Raw genomic sequence first — 16135 nt, 5'->3', positions numbered from 1 at the left:
GCGCTCGGGGGCGGGGCCGCGCCGCCATCTTGGGCGAGGCGGGCGGGGCGGGGCGGCGGCGCCGCCATCTTGCGGCGGGAGCGCCCTGAGCGCAGCGCGGGCCCGGGCACGGCTCGGGGTCCCTGTGCGGGCCCCTCCGCTCCACCGGGGCTGGCAGTGCTCACACACCCAACGGGCCCCACCCCTGTCCGAGATAGGCACCCTCAGCCCCCTCCCGTAGCCGGCACACACGTTCGGGCCGCTCTGTGGGGACAGGGGTCAGCTGAGGTGAGGGCAGGGCAGACGCGCCACAGACCCATCAAAGCTCTTAAGATGCTTTGGGACGGTAATTGCAGCCAGGATCAGAGCAGTAAGCAGTTCAGGAGTTCTGGGCAAGAGTAATTTCTCTCCTTTCCTAGTCTGAGCTGGAAAGGAATTAAAGGATCGTCGAGTCCGGCTCTTTGAGTGAATGGCCGATTCATGCAGGCATTGATGGAACCCCTGACCTTGGGTTGTTACAAACAGCTTTCCATCACATAAATAGTTTTTCACAAGAGTTTGTTTTGAAGCGAGATAGAGACATTAATTCCTACCTACATTTGAGACTAAGTCAGCGCTTCGTAAATGAAAATAGGACTTTGAAGTGTTACATTATCATTAAAAACAGAAGTGGGTGATGAAATAAAATCCTGAAGCAGCAGCATCGAACTCACTTGCAGTGAGGTGAGTTATCTGGTAGGAGGCATCTGGATAAAGAAGCAGGAGATCACTAGGTGCAAGTAAATTTCTGCCAGCATCTGCTAGTTCTGTATACATAAAGACAGATCTGCCTTTGCCTTTTAAATTCTATTTCAAATTAAATGAGGGTTTAGATGTTTTACACTCAGAAGCATCGTTCTTACTTTTAAAATCTACACATTTTATGCCTTGTCTCTTCCTGGCACAACTCCATCCAGCTCAGCCAGTTCACCAAAGCAGAATCTGTACCCTCTAACCTGGAGACAAGATTAAACGTTGAAAAGGCTGAAAAAGGACTTTGAATATCAGAGTGCTGTGAGTATTCTGCACTCCTCTGGCCCAGGCTGTCTCTATCAGACAATAAAAGCTCTCAAGGAAAACCCCAGAAGCCCAGAGGAGGAACCACAGCCCTGATTCCTGTGCCTCAGGCAGAACATTCTGGTACTTCCCTCCCCAGGTTCACACTGCTGCCATTACCTGGCAGGTTTTGCCCATTTTTAGCACAGCAATGATTACTTTGGAATTGCTGAGGTCTCTGCATCCTCTGCTCAAAGCAAACCACGCTGCTGGGGTGAAAAGCAGCTGTACTGGAAGTGGCAGGGAAAAATATCTGAAAAATATCTGCACTTGTGGTCTTGTTTCTTAAAATCATTCCAGGCCCCCAGACTATCTCTTAAGTGCATTGGACAATTTAATCCAAAATTCAAGTCTGAAATACAATAAACTGAACTTTATTGCATACTGCTGTACAAAGTATTTGACAATATATATTTTATGTATATATATATATATATATATATATATTATGAACTGGCCAGACCCCTCAAGAATACAGGAAGGATGTAACAGAATTAAACCAACCTGCCCAGGTTTAGCTGATTGCAAGTAACAATTATTTGGTTGGTTGGTTGGTTGGTTGGTTGGTTTTAAGAGTCCCAGAGTAAGGACAGAAAAGCTTTTGTGCTCTGCTATATTGCAACATTTTATTGCTATACTGCAATAAAACTAAGTGCATTGAGAACAAACTTCTGGCAAAGTTTTAAATGAGTAAATATGTCATGGCATCACTAAATTCTTAATTATTTTGTAGGTAATAGACACCAGAAGCACAGAGGAAAATTTTCATTTTGATAAAAGAGAGAATTTTTTTTCAGTGGAGGAATTGAGAGTGCCCATCCCTGGAGGTTCTCCAGACCCAGCTGGGCAGGTGCTGGGAAATCCAACCTGGGCTTTGTTTTCCACCAAAGATGTGATGGTTTGGGGTCCCCACCAGCCTGGGGGGCTCTGGGATCTGTGAAGATTTTGTAAAAATGTGTATTTTCTGATTGGCTTTTGGCAAATATTCAAATGAATGTTATCTGCGTTATGTTAGATAATTATGCTGTATTCATTTTTTTAGTAGTGTGTTAAATATAGTTTTAGGTTATAACATAATGTTAAAATAGAAATTATACTAAGATACCTTTCCTAAAAAGAGGACTCCCACCAAAATAGCAGCCACAAAACCCCTGAATCTTTCAGAGAAAGAGAATTTATTGCTCCATTATCGAGTTCTTCCCACCTTGCTCAGCCCTGAAGATGCCATTATCATTCAGAACAAAAAAATTGACACTGACCAAACAAAATAATTTGTTCAAATAAAATTTATACATCATGTATGGAGTATATGAATATGCAACAGGCTGTTGTTTTTAAGGGTTAATCCTCTGTTAATGTGGCTCCTTTTTCGGGTTTATTTTGCCCAGAAAAGGCACCCAAACTGTCCATAACTCTTTGTATTTATTGTCTCATATTGTCCTAATCCCAATTGTTCAAATTATTACTGCTCTAATTAGATCACTATTTTTATAACCATATTATTACTCTTGGAATTTTAAAACTTCAAACCCAAGTGATTGGCGATTTTTAATAAGATCACATGAAAAAAAAAGAGCTGTAATTCACTTGCCCAGAAAGCACAGGAGCAGGGGCCTGGGGTCAAGCCCTCAGCACCTTCAGGGGGTGCTGGCTTTGTTCCTAAACTGTGGGTTTGGTTTGTTCCTCAGGTGTGGGTTTGTCTCTCAGCTGTGGGTTTGTCTCTCAGGTGTGTGGGTTTGTCTCTCAGGTGTGTGGGTTTGTCTCTCAGCTGTGGGTTTGTCTCTCAGGTGTGTGGGTTTGTCTCTCAGGTGTGTGGGTTTGTCTCTCAGCTGTGGGTTTGTCTCTCAGGTGTGTGGGTTTGTCTCTCAGGTGTGTGGGTTTGTCTCAGCTGTGGGTTTGTCTCTCAGGTGTGTGGGTTTGTCTCTCAGGTGTGGGTTTTCCTGCACACCCAGGGAAGGTTCTCAGCTCTCTCCTTTGGGTAACCCAGCCCACGAGAGCCCAGTGAGGGCACAAATGTACACAGACAACAAAGGAGAGCAGTGAGAACCATCCTGACCACTTCAAAACCTCAGCTCCATTGCTTGGGAAGCAGGAGGTGGAGGCTGAGAAGCCATTTCCCTTCCACCCTGCCACAGTGCTCAGCCCCTGCCATCTGCAGGACAGACAGACAGACAGAGCAGTTCCTGCTGCAGGACAGACTGCCAGTTTAGCTGCCATGGCCAGGAGGAGCAGCCCCAGAGCCTCTGTGTGCAACAGGAGCCAGGCAGGGACAGCAAGGACAGAACAGCAATGCTGCCACCTCAATGCCCTCTAATCGAAGGCAGGCACCACCTTAATGGTTTTCTTCTCAAGCTCCTTCAATTCCAGTTTTTGCCACAGAGTCCTATGTTAGTTCAGGCATTTAACATTCACAGTACTTGGATATCTCACCAAGGCTGAGCCAAGACAGCAAAGGAGCACTAAAACTGATTGCTGCTGCCTGCTCAGGTGCCACAGCAGCTGCATGTTAAGGGAATTCTGTGTTCTCTGGGGGTTCCAAGCCCCTGACAGGCCTGCTGAGAGCCCTCCACACACAGCACCCTTGGGCTTTCTCTCTTTTTTTGAATTCTGGTGAGTGCCTGCCCAGGCAGAGCTGTGGCTGAGGAGGATTGTTATGCAGTGGCACACCTGAACCGCTCATAGCCCCTTCCCCTGACAGAACAGCACAAAAAATCAACAACTCCCACCCTTAAAGGACCCATAATCCAGGTGAGGCCTTACAGGGCTTTCTGCTGTGCTGGAGGGGAGTTGGGCTCCAGCACTGAGGGTTGCTTGGTGAGGCACTGGCTCAGTGCTTCATTTCCTGAAGGGATTCCTGCAGGGAAGGCACTGAGCCATCCCCATGCACAAACAGCCCGTGTGTAAAACACAGGGCTCACGAGAAACTCACCTGCTCACTTCTTACAGCACAGGAAACAAAGGTTTGCAGCTCTGAGCTGGGAAAAGGCCACATCACTGCTGCAGCAGCCATTCAGGACTCCCTAAGGATCAAACAGCATGGAAGGACTGCCCAGTTGTGTTACAAATGGAGATGTACACGTGGGACAGCAGGATTGTAAGTGTAAAAAGACACGGACATTTTCAAGAACTCAAATGCTAACAATAAGGATTTTGTATCAGTGGTATGTATCACAAAAGAGTATCCAGAAGTAAATAGTGGACATGGAACTGGAGGCCCATCTTGGGAACTGTGCTCCAGCCAATGGTTATTGAAATAGCTGGGTTTAAATTTCCACATTTTGAATACTTTTTCAGTTTGTCTGAGATTAAAAACATAGATGGGGATTGCTGGTATTTTATTTTAGACTATCTAGGCTGCATCCTGAACCAAAACACTCACTGAAGCATTACCTTGCTTGTGTTTACATCAAATTTGAATGTGTTGCTTGCTCTGATATACAGAGTGCACAGAAACCCCAATATTTTGGTGAATACCCTTCTGAATGTAAACCATCAGCAGCAGGAACCAACATTAGCACTGCTGAACAGCAAATCCTGGTGTTCTGTGATGTGTAGCAGTGCAGGAGTACTACAGAAAACTTAACTGTAGCACCAGCAAAAAAGCTCATTTTGCAGCTTAATTAATTGTTAACAATTAACACCGTTTTAGCAGGCACTGCAATCTAAGGCTGAAGAGTTTCAAAGCAAGCAATTGTACTACATGAACATTGTGTTACCTTGCACAATGTGCATGAGAGATCCAGGATACCCAGGTGGTGGCTGCCTTGGCAGCAACAGGGATGCCAGGGCAGCTCAGGCTGGGGTGGCTCTGTCCCACAGGGCACAGGGGAAGCTGTGCCCTCTCTCATGGAACACTCCAGCCCTGCCTGGCAGTGCCAGGGGAGCCCAGGGCTGGCAGCACCTCACAGTGGGAATAGGAAATGTTCCTCATGGGTGGCTCCTCCTCAGGAATGCTGCTCCTGGTGTGCCCCAAGGCTTGGAGGGGCTTTAGAAACCCTTGGGCTTTGTTAGGCCAGCATGCTGGGGGCTCCTCACTGCCATGAACCCTGGAGGGTGGGACTGATAGCAGCCTGATAACAAGGATGAACAGGGCAGTTCATGGAGGGCTGGGGCAGCTGGGCAGGGAGAGGCTGCTGCCAAAGCCCAGCAGGGAGTGCCCTGCAAAGAGCAGCTCACACAGGAGGAGTGAGGAGGGCTGCCTGCTGGATGTACCCACACACCCCATCCATCCCCAGAAGTGCAGGTACACATCACACAGTGATGGAGCTCCTGTCCAGGCCATTGGTGAGCCACAGGACACCAGCATTCCTCTGCTCTCTAGGAGACTCCACTTACCTGGAAGCTGATTTTTGCTTCTTTTGCTGCTGCACATACTGGAGAAGGAAAAGCAGCAGGTATGAGCAGAGCTGTGTTTCTCCTTTCCTTCAGACCTGAACAACAGGGACTCTGTTTAGCATTGCTGGGCACTGCCATGCCAGTGAAGCCCCAGCCACACCCTCTGATGGCAGCAAATAAAACCTGATAGGAACATTTCCAGTGGCTGGAATTCAATGCCACAGCAAGTGATTCCCAGAAGTTGCTCTGCCAGACAGGCAGCAAAAAGAGGCCCTGTACAGATGTGTTCACAAACTGCTGTGTCCTTTTCAGTCAGAAAATGAGGTTCAGATTTTCTGGCTGCTCCTCTTGCTCTGGGCACGGGTCAGTCCAGCCCGAAGCAGAGGCAGAACAGGGGCTGGTTCTATGCCTGTCCCTTCCCACTCAGAACCTGCTGCCCTTCTGGGTGGAGCCCTGTAGGTATTGCTAATTAACAAATACACTTCTACACATGACAGTGGTTATTATTGCCAAGAGCAGGAAAGAAAAATTAGACAACTAAGTGCAAAATAGAAGTATAAAATTTATTTAAAACCACCCACAAAGTTCTGTGTAATCAGGAATGATACAATTTGTAATAGTCTTTTTAAAAACTCATGACAAGATTTAAAATATATTTTCAATTACAGTATTCATTTAGCCTTATTCAGTTAGGACAATAAAAAAAAAAGAAAGTTTTACGTTCTAAACAGATGAGACACACAAGAAAAATAGAACAGAACAGACAATTTCCACAACGACAATTTTTACATGTATGTTTCAATACTAGTATCAACATTTCAATGCATCTTGCTACATAAACATGAAATCATGTACAACAACTGCTTGCACCAAAAAACATAGCTTAATTAGATCTTTCAAGTAACATGCAGTCACAACTCACAAGTCTTCAAGTACTGCTGGTAAGGGTTCCCTTGTCTGCAAAGATTTTAAGGTTCAGTTTCTCAGCCAGCACAACTGCCCAGCTCCACCAGCCTCAGGGAGCTGGGCTCAGTTACACTAGGGAAGAATCAGGCCCCAAATGGTTTTGTTTTTGTGAGAAAAGAAGTAATTTTTACACTTTCTCCTGGAAATACTGTGACATAATGAAGTGCTTTTTCTTTCTGATTTTTTTCTCCCTGTACATCACCTTTTGCTTAAAAATGTTAGTTTTATGTTCCAGATTTCAATACAGTACGTTGGTAACTGGGAAGAAAACCTCAAACTCAAAGTTGAAAAATAAATATCAAATGCATCCCAAGGAAAGAAAGAAAGAAAGATTGAAAAGAAGAAAGAGAGAAGGAAAAAAACAATGACTTTTTTTTCTTTTGCTTTGGCATAATCTGTTATATTCCCAAAGCAGGAAGGAATTCATTAGCCACTGCATGTCAGTGCAGCATGTCCTTACAAATTCATGTTCTTTCCTAATGACAGCAAATTCTGGCGTGAAATTGTCACATTATGGAGAGCTGTCTCTTCCAAACAGAGCAAATAATCATAGAGTAATTCACTTTACAAACTGAAATGTATGAATGTTTGCATTGGTTAGAACTGCCTTTCTTTTAGCAGTGCTGGGATATCCCATTTGTTCTTCTGGACTCCAATTATTTTTTCATTTAGAGGACAAGAGCATCATGAAGTTCAGCTGCTGCCTTTTGAGTGGCAGGGGTTAGACAGGCATCCACAAGGCTGCTACAAAATCTGTTCTCATTAGGCTCTGCAGTGTACAAATTTCAGAAGGAAAGTACATTTCCTGAATATTTCCTTTTCCTCACACTTTTTCTGAAGGAGAAGTTGGCTCTGCATCCCTGCCATGCAGCGGGGCTGCTGCTGCCACAGAACCTGCAGGGGCAGCAAGGGAGCTCTGCAGGACTGGGGCAGCAGAGCCGTGCCAGGCTCTCCCTGCCAAGTAGCACCACAGTCAGGGAAGGCAGGAGGTGCTGGCTTCAGCTCTGTGGCCCCAAACTCACAGAGTGACACAGCACACAGCTGGGGTGCAGTCAGGACACAGGGGACTTCAGTAGATTGTCACAACCCCAGCTTATATCATCAAGTAAAAGGGATCCAAGTTATGATAAAGGCTAGCAAGTATTTTAAGAAGAACTACCATAAAAATATCATTTTGGATAATTTTGTGAGATTTCTGGGCTGGCCATTACCTAGAGGTACAAATCTCTTAGCACATTGTCTTTGTAGACAGTGTTGGGCAAAGGACAGCCAATATAAGGAAATATTTCAAACCTGGTAAAACCCAAGCAGGTCTGTTCAACCTCTATTTCTAAACTAAGAACATGTGGATGTTACTGGCCAGTATGTGCACAGTAAGAATACCATGAAATTCATTTCAGATGATTGTACAAACCAGTCATTTGCTAACTGTTTGCTTTTATTTATACTACTGCCCTTTTATGCTCTGATCAGTGTGGTGGATACCCCAAAGGATGTAAGCCAGCTCCACTTAGGGATCCCCTTCATCCTCCCAGTGCAATGCAAAGGACAGCAGCACAAATAAGAATCAGGGCCTTCCTTCTTGCTTTAAGACAACTCCCAAACCCTAGACCCTTTTCCCATTACAATATAACAAAAATACAGATATACATGTAAAATAATGATCAGGTCACAAAACTTTCCACGACAGCATTAAAAACGTTCTGTGCCAACAACTGCACAACTGAACACCCAAAGCAGCACCAAGAGGGGCACAGCTCAGCTGCTCTGGGGGTAACTCTGGAGTTTGGTGCCCACCTGCCCTGCCCACAGCTGCAGCTTCTGAGCAATGTCTGCAAGGGGAGCAGGGTTGGGCAAAAGCACCACTGGGGTCACACCAGACCTGTCACCTTCAGGTACTGAGCACCCCACTGCAGGGATGCTGCTGGAAGATTCTGCCATTGGAACAGAAGTGTGTGTGGAAAATGCCATTTTATGGCCCAGCAGAAGAAAGGGAAATACACTGTCTGGAGGAATTAAGGATACAGCACCAAGAAACAACTTGTACCTTTTACAGCTGAAGCTTAGCAGTACAGGGTTGAGCACCATGAACAGTTGCTGGGATGGTGAACTGGGAACAGGATTGGAAAAAATCCTAAAGTCTTAATTCTCAGAGAGACAAAGAAACAGCAATGCTGCCACCTCAATACCCTCTAATAAAAGGCAGTAACCACCTTCTTTTCTTCTCAAGCTCCTTCAATTCCATTTTTTGCCATAGAGGAAGAACATGTTTTCCAAGCAGTCCTGTGTTAGTTCAGGCATTTAACATACACTGGATATCTCACAAAGACTGAGCTAAGGTTTAAAGAAGATGCAAAGAAACACTCCTGCTCTTGCAATCATGCAGGGCTGCAGCAGCTGTCTGGTGGCAGGAATGGAGCAGAGCTGTTAAAAGTGACTCAAAAGACAAGAGGACTCAGAGATGCAACCCACATGAAGAAATCCTGTACTCTGAGAAGGAATGACTTGTCCTTCTCAGGGGATGATGGTTTTGCAAAGTCTCTTTTGTTTGGCTACTTGCAGATACAAGAACAGATTGTAACAACTGCACCAAAAAAAAAATCTGAAAGTTAACTGAAAAACTGATGATTTGATTTTAAAAAGTAAGAAAACAGTGACTGTGACAGATTATGAATTGGACATTAAAAAAATCCCACCTGTAATATTCTAGGCTCTGTATGAGAAAATGTGAAGTAAAAGCCCTGGAGCTGTCACATCCAGAATATAAAATCAAGGAATCAGACTGGTTTGGATTGGAAGGGACCTTAAAGCTCACCTCCTTCCACCCCCTTCCACCACTCCAGGTTACTTCAAGCCTGTCCAACCTGGCCAGGGACACTTCCAGGGATGGAACATCCCCAGGCTCTCTGGGCAGCCTGTTCCAGGGGACTGGATGTAAAAGAAATGGATTTCAGGGGGAGAGTCCAAGGAGAACAGCTCAGTGTGACACTGCTGATTCCCAAGCAGGACAGAGCGCAGGGGCTCACGGGCAGGCTGGCAGCGTTAGTGCTGAGCCAGGGCTGTGAAGGGAGAAACCCTTGAAGGAGTTACAAGCACTGAAAGCATCCAGCAGCAGGTGACAATGACTGAGCACAGCTGATGGTTTGGAAAGAGCATGGAGAAAGTTGGCCAGAGAATCCAGTGAGAGCTGCACAGAGTAAAAGTGGTACCCACTAATCCACACCAGCCATGTTAAGTGATTTTCAGGGACACAACTCAACATCATGTAACACTAAGTCTTCATAATTCAGTCAGGAATGTGACAGTATTAAAAAGTTCTGCCTGCTCTCTAAAAGCACCAGAAAGGCTTTAACAGGGAAGTAACAAACACAGCACATATTCAACCTCTCCTCAGGGGAAGTGATCCATATGTAGCCTGGTGCCTGATCAGGTTCTATTAGAAATCCTTGGCCTTTCAGCAAACCTCGAATGTAAAACTCCTTCCTTGATGTAATCACAATTTTGTAGCAACATCCTAAAGCAGAATGTGGACAACTTGGAAAGACTGGCTAAACATCAGGTAATCCCAGAGGAGACTGAAACCACTTCCTGAATTGCTGAGAGTAAGTAACCACATCCTCTAGACTGCTGCCACTGGCCACTGTTTAGATTCAAGGAGAATGTTGAGTGTGTCACAGACAAAATAAGCCACTGAATTTAAAGTCAGACGGACTAACAGAAGTGTTAGTATCAAGAAGTACCATGGCAACCACATGTACACAGAAGGCTGACTCAAAACCCAACTGTACCATCACAGCTTTGCCTGCGATTTAGCTGTGCTGTGCAGAGAGCCACCAAGGCTGGAAAGGGCCTTGGAGACCATGGAGGGACAGCAGCAGCACCAGCAGCACCAGCAGCTCCAGCAGCTCCCTGTGCTCTCCGTGCTCCCTGTGCTCCCCGTGCTGGGGCAGAGGGCAGCAGGCTGCCCATGACAGCAGCACTTGCTCCCTTGTTTGTGTGTGCACATTGACAATGGGGGCCAACTCTCTCCCTCCTCTGGTGCTTTTTTACACCAGATTGTCAGGCAGAGACCAAAGGAGAGATTTCTGCCTGTGGAGGAACTGCAGAAAGGGGTGAATTTGTACCCGATACCACAATGAAACACCTCAGTGGCCAGAGCAGTGCTGTGACACTGACACTGCAGGGCAGTACCACACAAAGACATTCCCTCCACACCTCCTCCTGCAAGTCCCATCAACCCCTGCTAAAGCAGGAATTCCCAAAAGTGATGCACTGCTCCTCCTCTGTAAGTGCTACAGACATCACAAAGACCCTAAGCTGAATTTCAGTGACCACAATCAGCCAGAAGGAGTTTCTCCCCAGTGCCTGAATGTGTTTGATGTTAACACACACAGAGCATGCAAGTGGCCGTGCAATTGAGTTTTTTGTATCTGAGAGCACAGGCATTGCCTCCTGATAGCCTAGAAATGACAGGATTTCTATGGAAAAGAAACAACCAGATGTATAAATGGATCACAAAGCTGGTGACTGCTTGATAAATGGAGCTAATTTCAACATTAGACAAGCTACAAGGGAAGTGAAAGAGCAAGATTGACTCTGAGTTGGCACAAATGTTGGTCCACTGTTGTCCACATCCATCCAATTGAAAACCTCATGGATGAGCCCTTTGGAGTCAGCAGGGCTGCAACAGGACCCAAATTTAATCCACCATATTCAGTTAATACTGCAATGAAATTAAAAAGCTCTTTAAAAAAACCCATACAGTTGTATGGTAGAATCTTGAGTACTAGACAAGTTGTCACTTACCCATGCTAAACACAAAATGTTGCTCCAGATTAACTGCAGTTATTTCTGTTCTACATCTAGAGGAGCCCTGTCATAGGTAACACAAGGACCTTCACCAGCAGTTAACATTCTTAGAAAGTCCTTAAAAAATCTGAATACAACTGTTACAGGTTGGAAGCTGCAAGTATTTGTAAGTAGTTAAAAAGCTTCTTGGATCTTGTGACTAAAGTATGTATAGAAATATTTCTTTCTATTTCCTGCAATACAGCAGCATGTGAACAATCAGTAAATCACTGTGTAACTGGACACAAGGGCAGTGAGTCCCCCAGGGAGCCAAACAAGCCCTGCTCCTCCCTCCCAGTGCAGCTGGAGCCAGGGGACAGAGGGATGAGACAATTCTGGGGAGTCAGAGGTGCCCTGTGCTGATCATGACAGTTTTTCCTGGCACACTGTAAGAACTGATCCAGAGACAAGCACACCCCACTGCCAGCCCACAATGAATCCATGGGCAGGATTTTCACCCAGAACATTGTGCCAGCTGATGGAAACCCAATAAAACATGCAGGTCTGACCAAGCCAGCTACCTTCATTCCTGGTCCAGCTCCTGGTCTGGCTATCCATGAAGGACTTGGGTTAAAACCTAAGAGCAAATTACAAGTGGTTGTGTGGGTTGCAAAGGAAAGAACAGACCCACAGAGTTGAAGACTTCAAGAGATAAACACTGTTATAAAATGATAACCTTACTGAAAACAATGCAATTTGTGTATAAATATCCTGAAGTGTTACAAGAAATAGCACAGAGTTGTAGAAGCAGTAAATATTTGCATTTCCTATACTGCAGTACAGCAAGAGGAAGGATCAGCTTCTCAAACCACAGCAGGCAGTGGAAGTGCCCAACCTGCCTGGCAGGAGATGCTGAAAAAGCAATTTAGGTGAAAGCCAAGGAAAGAGCACCGTGGGTGATCTGCTGTTGTGTGGGTGATCTATTTCTCTCATGTAAGTAACATTAATGAAGTAGTAACTCTGAGTTTAGCACCTATCAGTTAATAGTATTAATTATGTTAAGATACACATTTCTTTGTTAGAATTGCCATTGGGCTACCTGTTTGAAGGGATCCTTTTAGCTCCACCTTTCAGTGCCTCACTTCTTAGAGGGAAGCTGCTGGTTTTTCAATGGAACATTTTAATCTGAAGTTTCCAGTAAGTTAAATGTGGGCATTTGTAGGAGAAGATTCAAGTAAAAATGATTCACTTTAATGGTATGAACAGTTTAAAAGGTAGAGATGGCTCTGTAGCTTACCAACTTTGTGTAGGAAATCTGTCACAGCAGAGTGCTGAATTACAGCATTGCAGAAACTGAAGCTGTCAGGGCTATCAGTGAAACCAAGAAATGAATCTCTGCATGGTGGGACAAGAACATGGCTGAACAGCTGTGGAATGTACAGCACCCCTGACTGGATGGGCAGCTGCAATTCCTTCCATCTTCTGCTCACCAAAAATATACAAGTTTGGAAATGGAAATCTAAGGCACACAAAATACCAAAATGATTTGATGTATACTGTATATTACATAGTCAATAAGCATAAAACTGCTGGTACAAAACAATGCCATAATATTGGTTCTGTTTCATCATTATTTACAATCCCTTCATATCCTCTATCTGAACTAATATTAAGCTTCAAACTAAAATTTGCAGCATACCCGGTTTTTACAGGTTTTACTTCAAATAGGTAAGATCCAAAGAACTGGTTCAATTCCTCCACCCTCTGCCATTACCAGCTTTGTCAGCCTGGCCAGGAATGTGCAGAACTGGAGGCAGGATCATGCCCCAGGGATTGCTGCTGCAGCCCTGGCTCCAGAGGAGTCTCCTGGATCTGCCCTGCACCAAAGGATTTGTAGCACCAAGGTCCTGACTGGCTCTGGGTGTCCAACACCCACGTGCCTCGTACCAAACTGCAATGGAGCTCCTGCACTTCAGCTCCTCCAGGGAAAAGCACCTTGTGTTGAAATGAAGCAGATCCAGGCAGCTGACACTCCTCTGGGCAGCAGCACCACAGTATAACTGTGTCAAGTATGTGATGAGCACGTCCCACAGGCTGAGGCACAGAGGGCACAGCACCACACAGCTCCTCCTGCCCCCAGCCAGCCCATGTGGAAGAAGCTGCAGGATGAGGTCAGTCCTTAGCTATGCTGTCATTTGGTCATTTGTTTCAATAAATAAGTTTAAACAAGAAATACACAGGAGAGGAGAATCAGAAAGAAGAGTGGGATGCTACAGTATTTAAAAGCAATGGAGTGTCTGTTTTTCCTCTGGTTTAGCAAATTCTCCTTTTGTGATATGTCACTTTCTCAACAGAAATGAAGAACATAAATTTCAAGGAAGGGTGTTAACCGTTTCCATGTCAAAAGTATAAATTGCTTCCAAAATTTACAAAACATTTTTGTAAAAAAACTGAACTCAGAAAGTTGGTGAATATAACAGATAGGTTATTAACAAAAACTTTGCTGCTAAATATTAGAAATTTGATTGTTTTCCAACACTTCCTTTGTATTTTTCCCAAATTAATTTTTTCTATCAGAACACAATAAGGCAACTCTAGGGGGTAGCTTTTTATCCCAAAACAATCCTACCCCTGAGGCATTAGGAACATTTGGCTGCCATGTTAACTTAGAAGGCTGGAAACAAATGAGACTGATGCACTTATTGCTCAAAGAAACCATAACAAATGCTGCCTTAAAAAACCAGGTAATATTCATAACTCCCAATAGCAACACACAGATTGACCAGACATCTCCTCTTCCACGTTTGTACACTCTCTTGGAAAAGAATAAAAAGGTTCTATAATTCATAACTGCTTGTTTATATGCCACATAAAATCTTCAGTGAAAAAGGGCAAGTTGAAAACAACCACATATGCTGTCAGCATACATCCTGCACCTGTGACATCATGGAACTCTGCACAGCAAGAACAAAATCATTTCTTCTGTAGAGTATGCACAAACCTTAGACAATATGATCCTTATACTATACTATTTCAAGTTAATTTTAAAAATAGAAAGTGCTTTTAAAATATATATTTACAGCTTAGAAACAACTTCCAGCCATCATTACCAATAACTTCATTCTACTGATGAATCTAAAGAACAAAATTAGTTGGTTTTCTAAAAGATTGGTCTGTAATTTGGACTATACAGCAATGGTTGGAAGTTGTTAAAGCAATGGCACCATGAAGTAATAATTCAGCTTATTTATTTTTAACTGTTTGATGTGGTTAAGCACCAAGAGCTGTGTAGAGCTATAACTGTATAACTTGATTTAACACCATAAAATGTGAACCTGTTAAAATAGCTATAAATGATTTTTGTAGTAAACAGACGATTCAAAGCACCAAAATATAAATTCCTAAAGGTAATAAACTGAATGATTCAATCAAGGTTAATAACCTAACCAAAATCTTTCTTTAGAATGTATTAAAACTATACAACTTTTTTTTTTTTTTGCTTAAAATGTGCTTGAGCACCACCAAATGTTAAAGTCACAGTTTAAGAAGAAATCCCCCCCCTTTTTTTTTTGTTTTTACCTCAGCCTTAGAATGGTTGAGATGAGCAAAGAGTAAAGGACACGAGGCTTGTTGTGTGTGGGCCCTGAAAGCAGCAGCGTGTGCCGGCCCCAGCACGCTACGCCCAGTGGTTGTAGGGCCCTGCCACTCGAGTCAGGGCGTACGAAGACACGGTGATCACGTTGTCCTTGGTCACTGTCAGCGCTCTGCGCGATGGAATTTGGTTGAACTCGTTGTCTTCATAAAAGATATCTCTGTTTTCACCCGGCTGCTTTGCTTTCCTGCTGCTGGAGCCCAGCTCGGCGTTCTCCGTTCCCAGGCGTTCCGTCTCCTTTTCTTTCTCTCGCGCCCTCTCGGCCATCTTTGCTTCCCACATGGCTAAACCGTGTTTTGGCTCATTTAAATTTTTGTGTTGGTAAAAAACTAAAGAAATTCTCGTGGGATGATTGCGGTTGGGTTTTTTGATTGGTGTGGTAGCGTGGAGCTCACGTCTCGCACATTCAATTAAGATAGAACCGTGAGAAGGTGCCACAGCAACCCCACCAATGTCATCATCCAAAAAATTGTGCTCGCTGTCTGACCACAATTCCTCAGCCTTTTCTTCAGAATCAGCTGCCTGTCCCAGTGCACTGCTTTGCTTTACATCAGCACAGTCCAAGTCACAGCTCTGTCTCCCATGGGAGCTGCCCTTTTCCAGGGGGCACCCATGGGAGCAGTTGGCGGCGGGTGCGAGGGCGTCCTGTGCCAGGGAGCTCGGTGGGAGTGCTGGGTCACAGGAGCTGGTCGGCTCTGGGGGGGCACAGGTGTCCAGCTGAAGCTGGCAGCTCTGTTGGTCTGGCTGCTGCTCAGGTACCGTGGGCAGGGGCTCTGTGTGGCCCGGGGGGCCTGGAGCAGTGACCTGGGGCAGAACGGGTGGCACGCCGTTCACCTCCTCGTCCAGCACAATTCCAGTATAATCCTTCACTGACACATCAAAGCTCTTGCAGCTAACGTAAGGTGGCACGTGAGGTTGCTTGGTACTGCATTCAAAATACCCGTAGGGAACTGAAAAATCTTGTTGAATGTTAGTCACTGCAGTCAGGCCAGACTTGTGTGTGAGAGATGGGTAAGGATGTAAACCATCCACCTTAAAGGGGGAGGAGGCCGTGTACTGCTTCAGTAAAGAGCAATTCTTAGTAGTGTTTGAAGTATGTTTCATGGCATAAAGGTGGTTGGAAGGCTCCATTTTTATCCCAGGTTTTAAAGCATCTGGTTTGTTCCCTAGGAGAAAGAAATGCACACCAAAGTTGTAAGTACTTGTCAATCAATAAAATACCTCTCTTATATTTGCATACTTGCTTTCTAACATGAAAAATGCACACTGATACAGATTTTTCAGAATTATTATTTTTAGCTTTCCAGGAGTATCTCTATG

At 44.7% G+C, this 16135-nt stretch overlaps 1 protein-coding gene across 1 annotated transcript in view; it reads right to left on the bottom strand.

The window, feature by feature from the left end:
* Positions 1 to 5951: 5951 nt before the first annotated feature.
* The window catches only part of TET1 (tet methylcytosine dioxygenase 1), a 41942-nt gene continuing 31758 nt past the window's right edge, over positions 5952 to 16135 (bottom strand). Inside the window, exon 9 of the mRNA XM_074544419.1 lies at positions 5952 to 15981. Coding sequence (XP_074400520.1) covers positions 14840 to 15981 — 1142 coding nt within the window. The 3' untranslated portion in view covers positions 5952 to 14839. The remainder of the gene's footprint in view (positions 15982 to 16135) is intronic.

This window comes from Zonotrichia albicollis, chromosome 7 (genome assembly GCF_047830755.1).
Source record: "Zonotrichia albicollis isolate bZonAlb1 chromosome 7, bZonAlb1.hap1, whole genome shotgun sequence".
NCBI lineage: Eukaryota > Metazoa > Chordata > Aves > Passeriformes > Passerellidae > Zonotrichia > Zonotrichia albicollis.
This window is presented reverse-complemented; position numbering and strand designations above follow the sequence as displayed.